The sequence below is a fragment of the Numenius arquata genome, chromosome 9, assembly GCF_964106895.1.
Source record: "Numenius arquata chromosome 9, bNumArq3.hap1.1, whole genome shotgun sequence".
Classification (NCBI taxonomy): domain Eukaryota; kingdom Metazoa; phylum Chordata; class Aves; order Charadriiformes; family Scolopacidae; genus Numenius; species Numenius arquata.
The window spans coordinates 12,490,517-12,506,660 of record NC_133584.1 but is presented as its reverse complement, the minus strand read 5'-3'; the positions used below and the strand labels follow the sequence as shown (position 1 = coordinate 12,506,660).

Sequence of the window (16,144 nt, the reverse complement as noted above, 5' to 3'; positions counted from 1 at the left end):
CAACCAGTACCTGCCCTGTTTGACCTCTCAGCTGGGTTGTCTCAGCGCAGCTGCTGGGAGGGCACATCAGGTCCAGTTCTCTGGAAAGCTGTCAATCAGCACGGCACAGAGCCCAGGACACTCATGGGACGTGACACCTCGCGCAATGCAACGGAGACCCAAGGAGTTTGTTTTGTACGTGCCACCGCGGCGTTGGCAGATACAGCAACGTGCTTTGGCTAGTTCTGACGTGGGAAGCATTCAAAGCACTCGCGCAGAGATAAGAGGCTCCCCTCATCCCCTGCCTGAGACACGCCGACCTCTCCTCCCTCCCTTCTCCCTGGCATTGTTAAAGACAATACAACAATCTGCCACTTATTTTTTTAAAATGTCTCTGTTTCAGAGGGGTCATCCCCCACTCCCCGCCCTGTTTTTCTGAGGCCAATTAAAAATAAAAGTTTACCAGGAAGATGACAAGAAAAAAAACGTGTCTGATATCATTGGATCCAGCCTATAAGGATCTCACACATAAAAGAATTATGTCCCTGAGCACTTTCCAACAGACTTTCAGAAAATTTCATCTTTCTACTTCCCTGGCTGGATAGTCTGTTTGAGTAATTTTCTCTTTCTCCTGGGGCTGGTTGCTAAGAGACGCGCTATTACTTCTCCCTCTCTTATGACCCGATTACTGTGATCAGCAAAGACAGCGTGCAGACAACAGCCTGACACGGCTCATACAAGAACATCGGGCTCGTTACAAAATGATGGACTGTATTAACACTCCGCAGCCCCTTCGCTCACCGTGGCCTTTGCAGAGTCTCCTGGCACAACTGGGGGCTTTTACTTCCCTGGCTTCTGAAGTGCGCCTTCAAACATTTTAAATCGCAGGACTGGGAAGGGAGAAGAATGGACTTTTACCTCCTGTGTTTCACTACCTGTCAGCCGGAGCGGTGTTAATGGATCCTCGTTGAGAAACCCTCCTTTCCTTAACCTTCTTGAGAAGCAGTGCAGAAACTATGATTACCACTTTTTACTCTCCTGCAAAAAACTTTGCGAATATGTAATGCATGGCAGGTTAGCACATTCCCCTGAAGAGTTCGACGGCACTTTGTAAAGCTGATTTTGACACTTCAGGCACCAAGAGGCAACCTGGTCCTGCAAAGAGCTGAGCTGGATTGCTCTGGATGAGGAAAGTATCTGGAAATGCACCCAACTGTAGGTGCACGGTGGTCCCAAGGAAGCCATTGGGATGTCCAACTTGCTCCCAGTACGTGCTGAAACAGCCACAGCCCGGCACTGTGTCATTTGCAGAAGAGCCACAGGTGATGGGGCCAGTGGAGGAGATGGGAAACCTGGAGGTCAACTTATGAGCTTGCGCTGAGGGCTACGTGGGGCAAAAAAAGTTAAGGAAAGTTGATTTTGTTGACATTATTACCAAAGACAGGTCTGCTGCCAGCTGGTATGGTTCAGGATGGGGTCACCAACCTTCATAGACATCAGTCTCCACTTACTAAGAATTTAACCCTCATCACATTCACTTTTTATAACATAAAGTTCAAGCTACTGTAATTTCTTATATTAAACCTATTTTTTAAAGACTGTGTTTATTAGCACTGTTTTAGTGCCGTTTCCCTACTTTTGAGGGCTCCCTTCTCCTCCCACCAGCTTGCTCAGGGGCAGCCCCCATGGCAGGACCCCTGGGCAGACCCTCACACCAGAGGTGCCCGGACTGTACAAAGCCCAATGCCGTTGCAGAATATCTAGAAATGCCAGTCACGAAATCTTTGCAAATGGATCTTGTAACAGACATGGCTCAGGTGCACAGGTTCCTCTTATAATTATTCCTCACCTCCATGGCCTTTCCCATAAACTCGGTCCTGGACAAAAACAAATGCCAGTTCTCATGTCAATGTGATTTCTACCAACCAGCCCTTCATGCTAGGCTTTGCCTTATGGTTTGGTCATGTCTAAACTAAACCAAAACCTTCCCTTAGTCATTGTTATCACAGGAATTAAGAGTTGGAAAAGACCTGTGAGTCTTTTGCACTTCACAGCTCCTCAAACAGTTTGGGTAAATTCCCAATCGAGCTCCTAGAGCTTGCACGTTCTTCTGTGGCTACAACTTTTCAGTGTGCGTGCTAGTTAAAGAAGACGACAGAAGGGGAATTTTTAGATAGTGATGTCTGCTTATTAGGAACTAGACCAGATCCCTGCTCATCTCCTTCTGCATAACCACCCTCCCTGGGGCAGTCAGAGCTGCAGGACTCTCAGTCCCATTCGTGGACCCTCGGCTCCTGTGCCCAGTCCATCTCAACACGCTTTGCTTAACAACAAGCATTTCGGGCCTCGTATATTTAGTCCAAATTGTAATTGTGCAGTGTTCACTGCCAGAAATGCCTGCTCTTTGGCCACAAGTACAGCTTCTGTGGCTTCAAGAGTTGCTCATTCATTCTTCTAACCTTTTATTAGACCAACCTGTAATATAATCCAATAGACATTTATTGGTTGCTCTGACTTAGCAGCACTCTGTCTGGCAGAGTAAAAAAGCTTTAGGCAGAGAAAAGGAAAAATATATGTCTAATCCTTTATTGTAACAGTTTTCAGGGCATAGAAGAGCTGCATTGTGTGAACAAGGGCAAAAAAATAAAAAATATTACTCTACTGTTAACTGTCATGTAACAATTGTTATTATTTAACAGACTAGCATCTGGAGGATGTTAACATTTCAGATTAAAATAAAAGGGACAAGTGCTGCCTGCTTGAATTCAAGCAATTTCTGCATTAACATTGCTCTCTCGCTTTGATTGGGCACCACAGCTCTTTAAAACTATATAAAGGACAAACATTATCTTTTTAAAAGTAGGTTTGATATAGTCGATGACAGATGTTTGCAATTCGAGTTATAAAAAGATGGCTTCTTTCCATTCCAGTGTATGTCAGAACCGTCTTTTTTTCCTCTTTTTCCGTTCCCTTTTTTGCCCTTTTTCTTTATTCTACCAAAACTATTGTGGTTCACAGAACAGGCCACTGCAAAGATGAATCACTATTCAATGTTTGAAATAACGAAGTGGAAAAATTAAATATAGTATCTTGGAAGAACAGACAGACAGGAGGAAAAGAAAATGAAAAAAAAATAGGCATAGCAGAAAAATTAAAAATCTACCTGCTGAGGAGAGTAATGTTTGCTTTATGATACCAAATAACAGAGAAAATAGGAGTTCACTCACCAGAATGAAAAACAAGGCTAGGCACTACTTCAAGTAGTTCCCAAATAAGAGGCAATGTGTTCCAGAGCCTGTGAAAGTTTAATATTTGTAATTCTAACAAAACACAGTCAGAATTGTTAATAAAACCTGGTGGCTTGACTTGACATTTTGTGAACTACAGATAAGTATACTGGTTCAATAATAGTTTTTATGCACCTGTTTTATGTTGCATTTTTCCCAGTGCCGTTACTGAGGTGGTATTTCAAAAAAGAAAATGTTCATCCTGAGAGCAAAGCCAAGAGCACAGACCTACATATTTGTCTCTAACACAAAAAGCAGATGCAGACATTATTATCCAGCCCAAGTGGCACCAACTTCTGGGATGACTACAGTCAAAACAGTAGGACCCACCCAGAGCCGATTAATTCACACCAGTGAGAACCACAAGTCCCGATACCGGCTCACCATGCTGTGGACAACTGGGGAAAACACCATGTCTCCACAACTCATAAGCTATCGAGTAGAGAGATGCTGCCCAGGCACAAAGGCACCAGCTCGGTCTCACGCCTCTTCAACACAGCTCAACTTGCTTGGGGCAAGTTAAATCCGCTATTATACAAATGAGAACCACCACTTGTTTCCAACTGGTTTCACTTGGTTCTTAACCAACAGGGAAGAGGATGTCATTAGAGAGAAATCAATGGAGACTTCCGAAGGGCTGCTCTGAACTGGTTCGCAGCTACCCCCTTAATGAGGGACCCCCGCCTTCCAGCTTGTTCTGCGGGGTTCGGGGGCTTTGTTTGTGTTTTAAATGCTCTTGTGTAGAAGGTAGCAAAGCCACCACAAAGAGGCCTGGAGCTTCAAGTTCATTTTCACTGGCTGTATTTTGTAAGAGCCTGTGGATGATCCAGTTCTGACACTAATGAATAAAGTATTGTTTCATCTGCTCCATTTCGTTCAGCACAAGAAACACTTGGAAGAAGGAGAGCAAGGATTAAGAAGGGCTTCAGAAGTTTATAATACTCAATTTAAAAAAGCTTTCTAAAAAAAAAAAAAGCATAAACATGAGGGCTGTGCTCAGGCACAGTCAGGGCGATTTGGAACAGTAAGGTTACCTCTTTATTTCCACAACTTTTTTCATCTCCAAGACCTCAATCCTGAGAGGGGTGGGACCACAGCATCCATTGCAATGATGGGACCAGAAATGGGTTAGCGCAATTCTCAGCCGATTTTTTTTCTCCCATCACTGAGACACTGCTTCCCCACTGGAGCATCAATGATTTTTTTCAGCTGGTGGCAGAGCTGAGAAGCAAGGCAGGCGTCAGAGACCAGCAGGTCCTGCTGGAAAAACTCTGGTATTCTCAGGACTCCGTTCAGTATCAAAACGACCAAGTAACAACATATTCCCATGCCTCGTCTGGGCTGCAGGAACAGTCCACGTGCGTAACTCAGGACACGTGCCAGACAGCGAGCTTCCCCTTTCACCGCGATGAAAGACTAAATCACCTTATCTCATGTTAGTGTCGTACGAGGTGCATGCAAACCACCATCGGAGCATGCCTGAGACACCACTCACTGCTCCAGCGCCCCAACCTCCTTCCAATGCCAGGCACAGCACCGCAGAAGCTCACAAGAAGCACCAAGGAGAAGGTATGCCACCTCCCTGCCTTTCAACCAACACAGCCCTCCCACTAGTGGGGATTCCTCTTACGCTGGTGCAGACCCAGCACGGGCAACCAGAGCAAAACCTGCAGAATCTCCCAAGTCAGCCTGAATTTATTCTTTCAGGGCTCTCATCCAAGTAATGAATAGACTCTGAACCTGCTTAGCTTCTACAAACTGTCAAAGGCTGCAGAGCAGGGAACAGCACAACTAAAACACTGAGTGTCTAGTCCAATAAATCCATACCCAAGCTCCAAAAATTAGACAGAGCTACTGATAGCAGCTGCTGTAAACAAAACCCACTAGGTACATCTGCCTACAAAAAAACCAAACCCAAAACCCAACAAACAGCTTGATAGTGCACACTCCCAGTCCCCTACAGACATAGGGGAATGTAATTTGTCAGCGCTCAAGAGCCTCCACGCACATGAAGAGGAGGAAGGCTGGCAGGGTCAGACCCTGGGAAACCTGGATCAGCTGGGTTCAAGCAGACACAGTGGTGTCAACCATGTAACCTTGCCCTGGAGCTGGTCCTGCTGTTGTGCCTTGTCTCATGAGTCAGTGCCCTGTCCCCCAACCAAGGTAAATGGAAGGAGCTGGTTTAAAAAGAAAAAAAAAGTAATGAAAACCTCAAAGACCTTCACATGAATCTTGTTGTTCAGCATATCTGAAAGTTGCCCAAGGAAAGGAAGAGCTTGTTTTGATTCTAATTCCTTCATTTAGTTTCCATTATTACATCCATATTAACTGTTTCTGCAGGTATTATATTCACCAAGGGTGGCAATTACAAGAAAAAGACATCAGCAGTAATAAATACTGAATTTAGAAGGACCCAGCAGCATAAAATAAAGCGGCTAATTTTGCAAAGCATGTCCTCAGAGGGTGACAGAGAAGCACATTGAAGCACTGTGCAGCACTGTAAACCAAAACATTGTCCTGAGAGGGATGCTGTCTGCACATCCCTTTCTGGACAGGGTTGGCACTTCAGTATCTCAGTCTGTCTCAGGCAGCTTGAGAAACAGGCATGGTCAGATTCATATGAATGAAAGACATTGCAGGAGAATGAGGAACGTGGTTTCTTGGGAGTGGAGACAGTCATCTTTGCAGGAGCTGGAGACCTCCTCAGGGCCAAGCAATGATACAGCACTTCCCAGTAGGCGAGGATGGACTTGTTCCCCTCCCTGCCATCATCAAATCATCCTTCAAGTGACCACACATGATGGCAGAGGAGGTGTATTCAACCCTCAGGAACTGTGGCAGCGCTCATAAACGCTGGACTGGGAAGCCCAACCCTGCAACCTGGCCAGCTTCATCAGCTGTGCTGTTTCTCCTAGACTTGCACTGCTCATATCTGTGAGATTTGATTTGGAGGGGAGTGGGGAAGGCAAGGAGAAAAGAGCTTTTGCATTTATGAAAACAAGCTTGAAATGAAAAGGATCCAAAACTAAAGGCAAATCACACCGCAAAGCCTGACACTCACTGTGCTCAAGCCATCCAATGGCCCAAAGAGCCCTGACTTGGACTTTTCTTAGCACCCCAGGCTGACAACAGATTTTTACATGTTTTTGAAACCCCTGATTTTGGCCTTGTAACCCCTGGCACCGTCCCAGCACACCCTAACTGCCCCACCACTCGTTTGGGAGCAGCTACCAGCTCTCCTCCCTGTGCCACAGAGCAGGCAAGCTCACACCATCGCTGCCGCTGCCACCAGGCCCATGGCAGCATGCACAAAGTTGGTGGATCAACCATCACCAACCCCGCTCTGCGCCAGACAACTCCTTTGTCCGCCCTGGAGGGTGAGGCCCCGTTCCCTGGGATAAGTGAAAGGAGGAGAAAAGGGAATTTGCTTCATCTGCAAGCTATAAATCCTCCCCATCTGCCTGAGCCCAGTGTGGATGGGAACAGCTGTGTGGCAGAGTTTCCCCAAGACCCCAGATCTGTTGATGATGCTGAAATACCAATTTAAGTCTAAGAGCTGGAAAGCAGGAGAGAAATAAGCACTACAGAAAGGAAGGAGGGCAACCATAGAATCACAGAATGGTTTGGGTTGGAAGGGAACTTCAAAGAGCATCTGGTCCAACCCTCCTACATGGGCCGGGACATCTTTCACTAGATCAGGATGCTCAAAGCCTCACCAAACCTGACCTTGAACACTTCCAATGGTGGAGCATCCCATGCTTTTAAAGGAAACAAAATTAATACCATTTGCTTGGAAGAATGCATTATTTTGCTTAAGAGATTTTTTTGCTCAGCGAGTTCAGAGGATGAGACCCGCTATGCATGCTGTTGGACAGGGTCTGCTGACGAACAGAGGGAAAAGGCAAGTAGCGCCAAACACATGTGAGCACAGAGACAGGAGCTAAACAAGAGGTGGACTGTCAGGACCCATGGCTGGATGATGTCTCATCCATCTCAGGACCTATATTTTCCCAACAAGCAGAAGATGCTTTCCAAATGCAGACACATCCAGCTCCATCTATGGGCCACCCTTGGTCCCGATGCCACTCTTTCAGAGCCACTGCTCAAATGCCTGGACACCTAATTTTGGTTCCCAGCCTAATTCATTAGCAGCTACACTTCCTCCCCATGCACACTTTTTTATCTTGTAGAATATAATCTTCCCAAAGCTTGAACAGCTCCCCTCCCTCTGTGGGGTAAATACAGAGCTGCGTAAGATGTCAGGCACCTGTACATCCCAGGAATAGTGATGCTCACGCCTCCCAGGATCAGGCAAGTTTAATTCCCCGTGAACTGTCACAGTGAGGAACGCTAGCACTAAATCCTCCAGAAAACCAGCCCAGACCATAGCACGTCGAAGTCTGGTCTGGTGTTTGTAGGACCTATAAAAACACAGCTGTGCTTGCCTCTCCAGCCAGCTGCACAGCAGAGACTCATGCAGCACGTTAATCGGAGCTGTGGTCTTATTATTATTACTACTACTGCAGTCATACCTGGGGGCCCTCAAATGGATCCCTGTGACAGCAAGACACGGTCACTGCTCTAACGAGTTGACAAATCTAGTTTGAAACAAGTCGCAGAGAGTCAGTGTGGCACATAGAGAGGAGGGGAGCTGGCAGCGCTGGGAAAATTGCTCACTTAGCTGGTCTAAGCCACGCACGCCTTGAGTGCTTCCAGTGATATTAAAATGCTGCTGGTTTATAAACTGCTGGCTGTTGAGTTTTCACTTTTTTTTTTTTTTTTTTTTTTTTTTTTTTTAAGTCATTTAACCATTTCTAACTTGTTTTAAAGTTCCATTCAGTAGCTTTTAATCTGGCTGATCCTTATGCAGGAGTTGGTGAAAAAAAAAAAAGTAAAACCAAAGTCACGGTGAGACCGCAGAAATTCCTTGGTGGGAAGGAGAAGGGGGTACAGCCGTTCCCCCGCCGTGCCCACAGCCCGTCACTCCAGTGTTTTTCCCCTGTGCTTTCAATGTGTTGAAGAAATAAAACCACAAATGCTATCAGCCAGGCAGACCCACTACATGAGAGCAACAACCTACAAAATAATAACAAAGAAAGGCAAAGCCAGAGGATGCATTTTCCCGAATGTTAAAAGCAATGAGCTGAAGAAATTGCCGGGAACGGAATTTGCCAGTCTCCCAGAGATATTCCCAGTACCATCCCTGCAGCCTCCGGTAGCAGGGAGCCAACTCCAATAACACGGCTGGGGCAGGCCAGGCTGTGCCAGGCTGTGATGCGCACGGCCGCCCTCTGCCCCATGGCAGCCCTGGGACAGCCCTTCCCTGGAGCGGTGCTGCTGCTCACACTCATCTCCAGCAGAAGGATGCTGTGCTGCGTGCTACCCACGCACTGGGTGGAAAGCCCACGTGCCTCCACCGAAGGACCTCTGAAGGGACAGGAAAGATTAAAACATACTGGGGTACAAGGGGATGCTGAAGCTGCAGACTCACAAAGAAAGGAAGGAAAAACCTGTGACCAACAGAGAACAAATTTAGGCAAAACAACCCGTGGTGCCCCTTTACACTGGGAACCAGTGGGGCACGGAGCAGTTTCCCAGGCTGAATTATTGCTGCAAAAACAACGGAGGTCATTGAAGAAACAATTAGGGAGCCTGGAGCAGAGAAGGGAGCCATAGAAAGTGAATGAAGCATGTTGGGCTAATTATTTTCTCGCTGTCCCCCCCCTTCGCCTGCCAGATCCCAGAAGTCTCGTGTTCTCAGGATTATATATGGCTGGGCTAATGGCTTTGCACCGGCTGCTGACACCGACCAGTAGTGTGTCACCTTCTAAAAGTGGATTAGCTTAAGCTGCAAGCACACTGTCAAATCACTAAGCCAGTCCCTGACCAGGTCTTGGCCAACCCTTAGCTCTTCCAGGCCTGTCAGATGACAAGGGGATCTCCAAAAGCCCAACATCAGACAAGGCAAAGGATTGGCACTGAAAAAGGCTTCCTGTGAACTCCCCACGTCTCCTGGTTTCTAACAGGACCTGGCGATGCTCAGCTCCTTGTGGAACTCGGTCGTCAGTGTTGCATGAGAAATGTCTGCGTGCCTCATCTCCCCTTCTCAGCCTTCAGTGTCTGCTCTGCTCTTAGGGACAGCCTCCTTCCCCAAACGCCAAGGAACAAATAATTTTTAGAAAGTGATAATGTTCCTAAGTCACATATAACCAGATCTACAATCACTAAAGCACCAATAATTAAGGCATACTGACATTTTTCACAATAAATAAATAAATAAATAAATAGTGGCTGATCAACAATAGTTTTCCTAGAAATAAAACTGAAAGTATCATTTTCCATTACTATTTTAAATTTTAAGAGAATTAGAAAAACAAGAATTTCCACTTGACTTGAAGGTGCCATTTTCATTGCACTTCAGAAACGGATTATTTTTTACTTTTTTAATTCCAAATGTCTTCCTCGTACTCGCTAATGTTTTGTTACTGAAGGCAACAGAACAGGTGCAAATGACTTCGCTTTTCCCCTCCAACACATTTTCTTTTTTTGTTCTGAATTCTCTGAAGTTAGAGCAGCAAAGGGAAAAAAACTAAACACTCATCAGACTTTTCCAACTTTCCTACAAAATGTCCTTAACTTTAGAAAATTGCTCAAGTGCGAGATTTAATATGGTGCTTTGTTTTTCTTTCTCCTTTTCATTATTCTGTAATCTTCCTGAAAATGCATACACTTTCAAAAGATAGAGTAGAAAAAGGAAAAAAAGATACCGATGACATCTATCTTACTGCACTCAACACAAAAGAGGGAAAAGTGGTGAATGGAACAAAGTAGAGCATCCAAAACCCCAAATCAAAACATGGTTTGGCAATTTCCTTGAATACAGCTGAGTATTTCTTTGGGGGGTGGATGGAGAAGAGGAGAGGGAAGAGTTTTCCACCCATTTCTAACCATAATAAATCACTGGGAATAGAAAAGTCACTACTCTGCCAAGACAGTTACCGCTCTCTTCTAAAACCCTCGGCTTCCATCTTGTTTCTGTGGCAATCAAGTTTCCATCACACACTCGCCACTGTCAGCCAGGGGCATCCCAGGGGCTCCAACTGGCAGGTGTCCAGATCCAGACCCCAGAGAAGCTCCCACTGCTGGGCTTGTGTCTGCAAGCCAGGAACCCAACTCCCATGCTCACTGCTCAACTGCATGAAGACAGGAGGACTTTTATAGTAGGAGGTAGAGGAAGGCTGGCACATGGTGCTTGACAGGTGTTTTACTGCTCCAGAGGACATTGAAATGGTCATGTAAATACCCTCAGAATTTTATCATTAAATTATTTCATATTCAAGAGAGTTCCACAGTAGAGGAAAAAGAATAACAGTAAAACTGAATCAAACCAGCAGGATGGAGAGGAAGCACTCCTAGACTCATTTGGCCAAATTTATGCCCTACGACCCTAATTATACACCCACAGCGCATTCCCACATTTATAAAGGATTCTCATCGTGCTGGGAATCAATACCGAAAAGGGTTGTCCAAGCCCCAGCTCCTTGGATCAACACATACCAGCAGAGACCAAACAAGCAAAACCCCTTGAAAAGTACCTGTCTCAGACAGAGGACAAGAAACAAGAAAGGTCTGTCCCCATGTTCTCCCCCGGCCCGGCACCTCTCAGGAGGATGGCTCCCCAGAGCGAGGGAAAGAGATACCCTTCACATTCTTCTTCATTTCAATGATCTGAAACAGGGAGGCTCCCACAAACTCATCAACAAAGAGCAAGTCAAGAACAGCATGTGTCAGCAGTCAGGTCATGTGAATTAGACAGTTGTGGTGCCTTCCTAAAAAAATAAATACTTACCATCACCTCCTGGTTGCTTGTATGGGTTGTACTTTGGCTTGGGGGCAACAACAGGCGCAAACTTCTTTGGTGTCTGCTGGGTGGACACTGAGATGCTGGGAGTCCCAAAGGTGTGTGTGGTCTCCATCCTTGCAGGAACGTGTCCAATAGGCTCGTTGGTACTCTTGGGTGGCAGCCAGGATGGGTGGGACATGGTTCAGATCTGAGAGGAGAGGCAAAGAGAATCACACAGGCATTAGGAATGTAGGCTGAGGAAGTAACAGATGCAAACCTACTGCTTTACCGGTTTATAAAATGAAACCCACAAAACCTTTTAACATGCTTATCCTTACACATATGGGTCCTAATGTATAGAATTTATGATATAAACTTGTCTCTTTCCCCAGTAGGTCAGAATTACTGATCAGCTCATTGGTGATGCCTGCAAAAAGGGTTGCTATTTTCCTCTTCAAACCAAAGCAGAGGCAGGCTGATACCCTGGAGAAGCCCATCAATCCCACCATCCATTCAGCACAGTAGTGACATACCTGCCTTTCCCCATTAGGCTTTTGTGAGTACCTTAACATACAACAGTGTAGGTGCTCTGGGGACAAGGATAGTCACAGAAAGGCAGACACACTTCCAAAATATACCTTTAGCACTTTTTCACGTGTCATTTAGGGCCCCGTGTCCCAGCAACTTTCATTCAAACTTTTACGAAAAAGGATTTTAAAAGCAGCTGATCACTCTCGATGCCTCCATTTCTGAATGCCCAGCTTAAGATATTTTAAAAGCATGTCAGTTTTGAGAAAATGCCAGAATCCCACAACCGCTGACAACCAGGCTCCTTTTAGACAACTCGACTTGTGTAACAGAAAACAGAGGCAGCCCAAATCATTACTTATTTATGAAAATCTTGGCTTTGGCCTCCTAAAAGCCTATATCGCTTTTGAGAACTGGACTCAGATGCTGCTGAAAATGTTGCCCATAAAAAACCTGTTCATTGCAATGAACAAATGTTTTTCCTTGCACACAAACCACACTTGCTGGGTAGCAGCGATGGTCCTACAGTACCATCAGATGGTTCCACAGAGCTGGATTTGAGATGTGATGAAGAAACGAAGACCCCACACAGACAAAAGCCAATGATTTTGGAGCTCTTGAGCACCCTATCACTTTTGCCCACACTCTGCTTTGGTGTCAGGACTCCTCAAGGCCACCAAAACCAGCAGACAGCTGCAACCCGACTGGGAAAGATTTGGTTTGATCATGTAAAAGGATCAGGGTAAGAGATAGCACCAGGCCACGGGAGATATTAGCAGAGTGCCACTGCAGAAAAGCACTTCCATCTGGGAACAACAGGATAAAGCAGAGGCACTGCTGGGCTTGCAAAGAGGTGGTCTCCAACTGCAGCAGCAAGTGGAATCTGCTGGGGCTGAGATGAGACAGAGATTTGTAGCTCTGCTGAGCATGGCAGCAAAGGGCTGTATTAGCTGGTGTGAACCATCTTCTGAGCTCAGAGTTGGAAGAGGAAAGGGGACAGATGAAAGGTGGCCTCTGGCAGGTGTAGACCCCCTTGGAGAGAAATCATTACCAAAGTCCACAGTGCTACAGTGCTCCAACTATTCTGACACAGCTCTGTGATCATGCATGCAGCCGTCTATTTGAACAGCTCACGAGGAAGTATTTCCAAAGCTGAGAAGTGCAGCCACACACAGTCTGCATTCCACGCAGGAACGCAGCCACAGGTCCGCTCCTAGCCTACACCTGGGCATATTCTTGGTGCCTCACAGCTAAGACTTCCATGCATACCTGCTTCTCAAAGAAACAAACAACACTGAGCTCTTCAAATAGCCCCCAGGATTATATGGAACATTTAGACAGGAAGAAGGCATATCTGATAGCATATTTAAGTCTACCTAGAGAAAACAAAGCAGAAATCACACTTCTTCTCTCCTTTTTCCTAATTTGGGCTCACACATCACTGGAAACATCAAGACTAAGCTGTTGGGACTTAGGACCAGAGCTGTTTTGCCAACTCATCCTGGCTGGCAAAGCATCTGTATCCTGCAAGCTTCATGGTGGAGCAAATTCAGTTGAGTGCTTTATCAAAGAAGCAAATGAAGAATCTTGGGTATAGAGACAGTAGTCCTGTGGGTTCCTGCATGGATAACATTGTTCTAGCAGTTTGCTGTTAGCAATGCTGAGTCAGTCTGGGGGAAAGGAGCAAGGTCTCCACAAGGTAGTTTGAGGACAGTAACTCCAGCTAAGAGCACTGACTGTTAAAACTGATGTGTATATATGTGTACTCATTCCAGGCCAGTAAGTTTACTCCAGGTAACAGGTTTCCTACCTGTGGAGTTATTTCTTCTTAGAGTCCCAATGTCTGACCCAACACTGGGAGACAGATAATTTGTGGTCGTCTTCTACCTCCATTGCTCCTTGTGTGGTAGAGGAACTGGCAATTGCCAAACATCAGCCCCAACACTTGTGGCTCTTCCTCACCGTGCAGCTTGACTGCTTGGTGTGCATGCAGTGGTTTGGCAATCCCCACTGGAGAATGAGCCTGTTGTGCTAGACATGCAATAACAGCAAAAGGAAGCCACTGGGGCCAGCATGGAGGGATTGGCTAGAAATGAGGCAGACGGGAGTGTGGCAGGAGCATCCCGGAGATGGACAAGCTACAAAGTCACCACTTTCCCTCCCACATATGACTGTCTTCTGACCTTACATTAACAGTGCGGAGCATCATTCTGAAAGCAAGAAGCAAAAGGCAGGTCCTCCCCACAGGGCCGGAGAGGAAACCAGCCGCGACAGGTAGGGGTGGAGGGCATATGAACTGTGCTCCCATCACCTGGTACTTCCCATTACCATCACCAGCCCTGATGGACCTAGAAAACGACTGCCACTTGAGCAGTAAGATTCACCTACACTGCTACCTCCTCCTCCCACATCCTTTTGAAGTGTAGAACGCAGCAATAAAACTCAGGCAACTACCTAGGTTTTAAAAGCTGAAAGCAATGAGGGCACTCAGCCTTAAGAGCCAAACAGGACAACTCTGCAGAGTGCATTACATCCAAAGACGACAATACCTTACCCACTGCTAAAAGCATTCTGGAGTTTTATTCTGACAGGTTTTCAGCCCCTGGCTTGACATCTCATATGAAAGAGCATCCTGCTGCATGAAGCGCCCTGAGACCCTGGACACTACTTCCATACCCATTCAAAGCAAAAAAAAAATAATATCCCAGTACTGCCCAGATTATCATAATTCCTGTTTTGGTAGCTCCTTAATTGTTCCTTAACCATCTCCCAGGCAACATGCCTTGGTCCCACTGAGCTCTCACAGTCTGCCAGGATGATGGCAGGGATGGGTTGAGTGATGCACAAACCAAGAATATCTGCTTCAGTAGCCAGGTTGCACAGTGCTGGGCATGGCTCAAGACAATGTGAATCCCAATGAATAAGCTTAAAAAGCAGACTGCTCTTATGGACAGTTCAGGAGAGTGAAGATCATGCTGCTGTAACTCAATTGCTGACTGTAAGCTGGCACGCAGCTCCCTCTCCACTACCCTCTAACGCATTTGTTTTGGCGGTGGTGGTATTTTCTAATTGTTTCCCTGTTAGCCTTTTCTCTTCCTCTTTCTCCCCCTCTCATTTTCTGTTATGCATTTACTGCCACTCATTTTTCCTATCTGTGCCTTGACAATGTTTTCAGCAAGTTCCCTCTTCCTCATCTGTTCCAGCCCCAGTTCCCTTGCCTCAATTAAATTTAGCCTAACTACTTTGAGAGATCATTAAAAAAGAAAATGAATTAATCTCTTTTTAACAATTGAACAGCAAACCCAGAAGTTTAGCTTATGTTCCCCCCATTATTTTCATCTGGTAAAAGGCCAAGAGCAAGGCAAAATATAAGGGACAGTGGCTTGCAAATGGGCACAGCCCCTCACCTCTCTCTGCAGACTTCTCCTCGGTGGAGCACCCTGGCTAATTCAGATGAAGCCATCAGTGCTCCCTCACTATTCCCTGCAACATTGTCCAGTTTTCAGTCAGAAGCTCCTTTGGAGCAGAACAGATGAACATTTTGTGATGTGGACAAGTAATCAAAACAGCACAGGGTAACTTGGGACAGTACTCTTACTCTAAACTTACTCTTACATATGCCACCACCTCTGCATCATTATGGTTCGTGCACTGGACTGAGAACCTCCAATAGGTAAAGGCAGTGCTTTTCCTGCTAGCCAGCAAACACGACCAGCAAGTACATGTTTCACTTTTGTCTTTGAAGTGTCTCCTTCCAAAAAAGTTATATCTGCCAGTTCTACAGTAAGCAGTATTGTTTTCAAGATGTGAGATGCACGGAATTGCAGAAGTCAGTGGTTACAAAAAGGCTAAAGTCACTGAGAAACCCAAGAGAATAAAAAGAACAAACTATTGGATATTACAGGCTTGAGAAAACCAAGGAACAGGTAAAACACAATGAAAGCAGCATCAAGACGGATGGGCTGGGGAACCCCAGAAGCAGGATCAGAAAAAGCATCCTGGGAGCATGCCCGCTCACAGGGGATAATGTGCTGAAGTCCATTCGCTCATCTTGGCTGTTACAATAGCTGCATTACCCACTTCTAAGGGTGAATACAGCAAGCTCCTCCCTCAAGGGTAACAGTGGATGGAGTGAAAAACCATCAAATCCAATCTGATCATTTTAGTTCTTCAAAAACAATCCCACCCCATTGGAGAACAGTGAGTCTCACCAGCCTTTTGCTGGACAAGCCACCTATTGCTGCTCCTTGGATGCCAAACGTAAAGGGCCTGATCCTTCCACTGCTGAACTCAATGGCTGGACCACTGAGCTCTCACTGAAAAGTTAAACTGTAGGTTAAATCTACAGTTGCCCCCGCATTTCTGCTCCGAGCAACCTTTGGAACGACCTTTGTCATCAGAGCCCATGACCCTGGAAACCCTCCCAGAACGACAGCAACCCCTTGCTTCCCCATCAGTGCCACATCCCCCTCTTTCTTGGCTGAAGCCCTTCTACATTTCTGCCTGC

The 16,144-nt window shown here is 46.0% G+C and overlaps 1 protein-coding gene across 3 annotated transcripts in view; it reads right to left on the bottom strand.

Moving 5' to 3' along the window:
* LPP (LIM domain containing preferred translocation partner in lipoma) overlaps window positions 1–16,144 on the bottom strand; it is a 337,622-nt gene that overhangs the window by 197,054 nt on the left and 124,424 nt on the right. For 2 of the 3 annotated variants that reach the window (XM_074153094.1, XM_074153097.1), the window contains exon 1: window positions 11,116–11,308. In XM_074153094.1, coding sequence (XP_074009195.1) covers window positions 11,116–11,308 — 193 coding nt within the window. Of the gene's footprint in view, window positions 1–11,115; window positions 11,318–16,144 lie in introns of those variants that run through there. The other variant, XM_074153096.1, reaches the window with a different exon arrangement.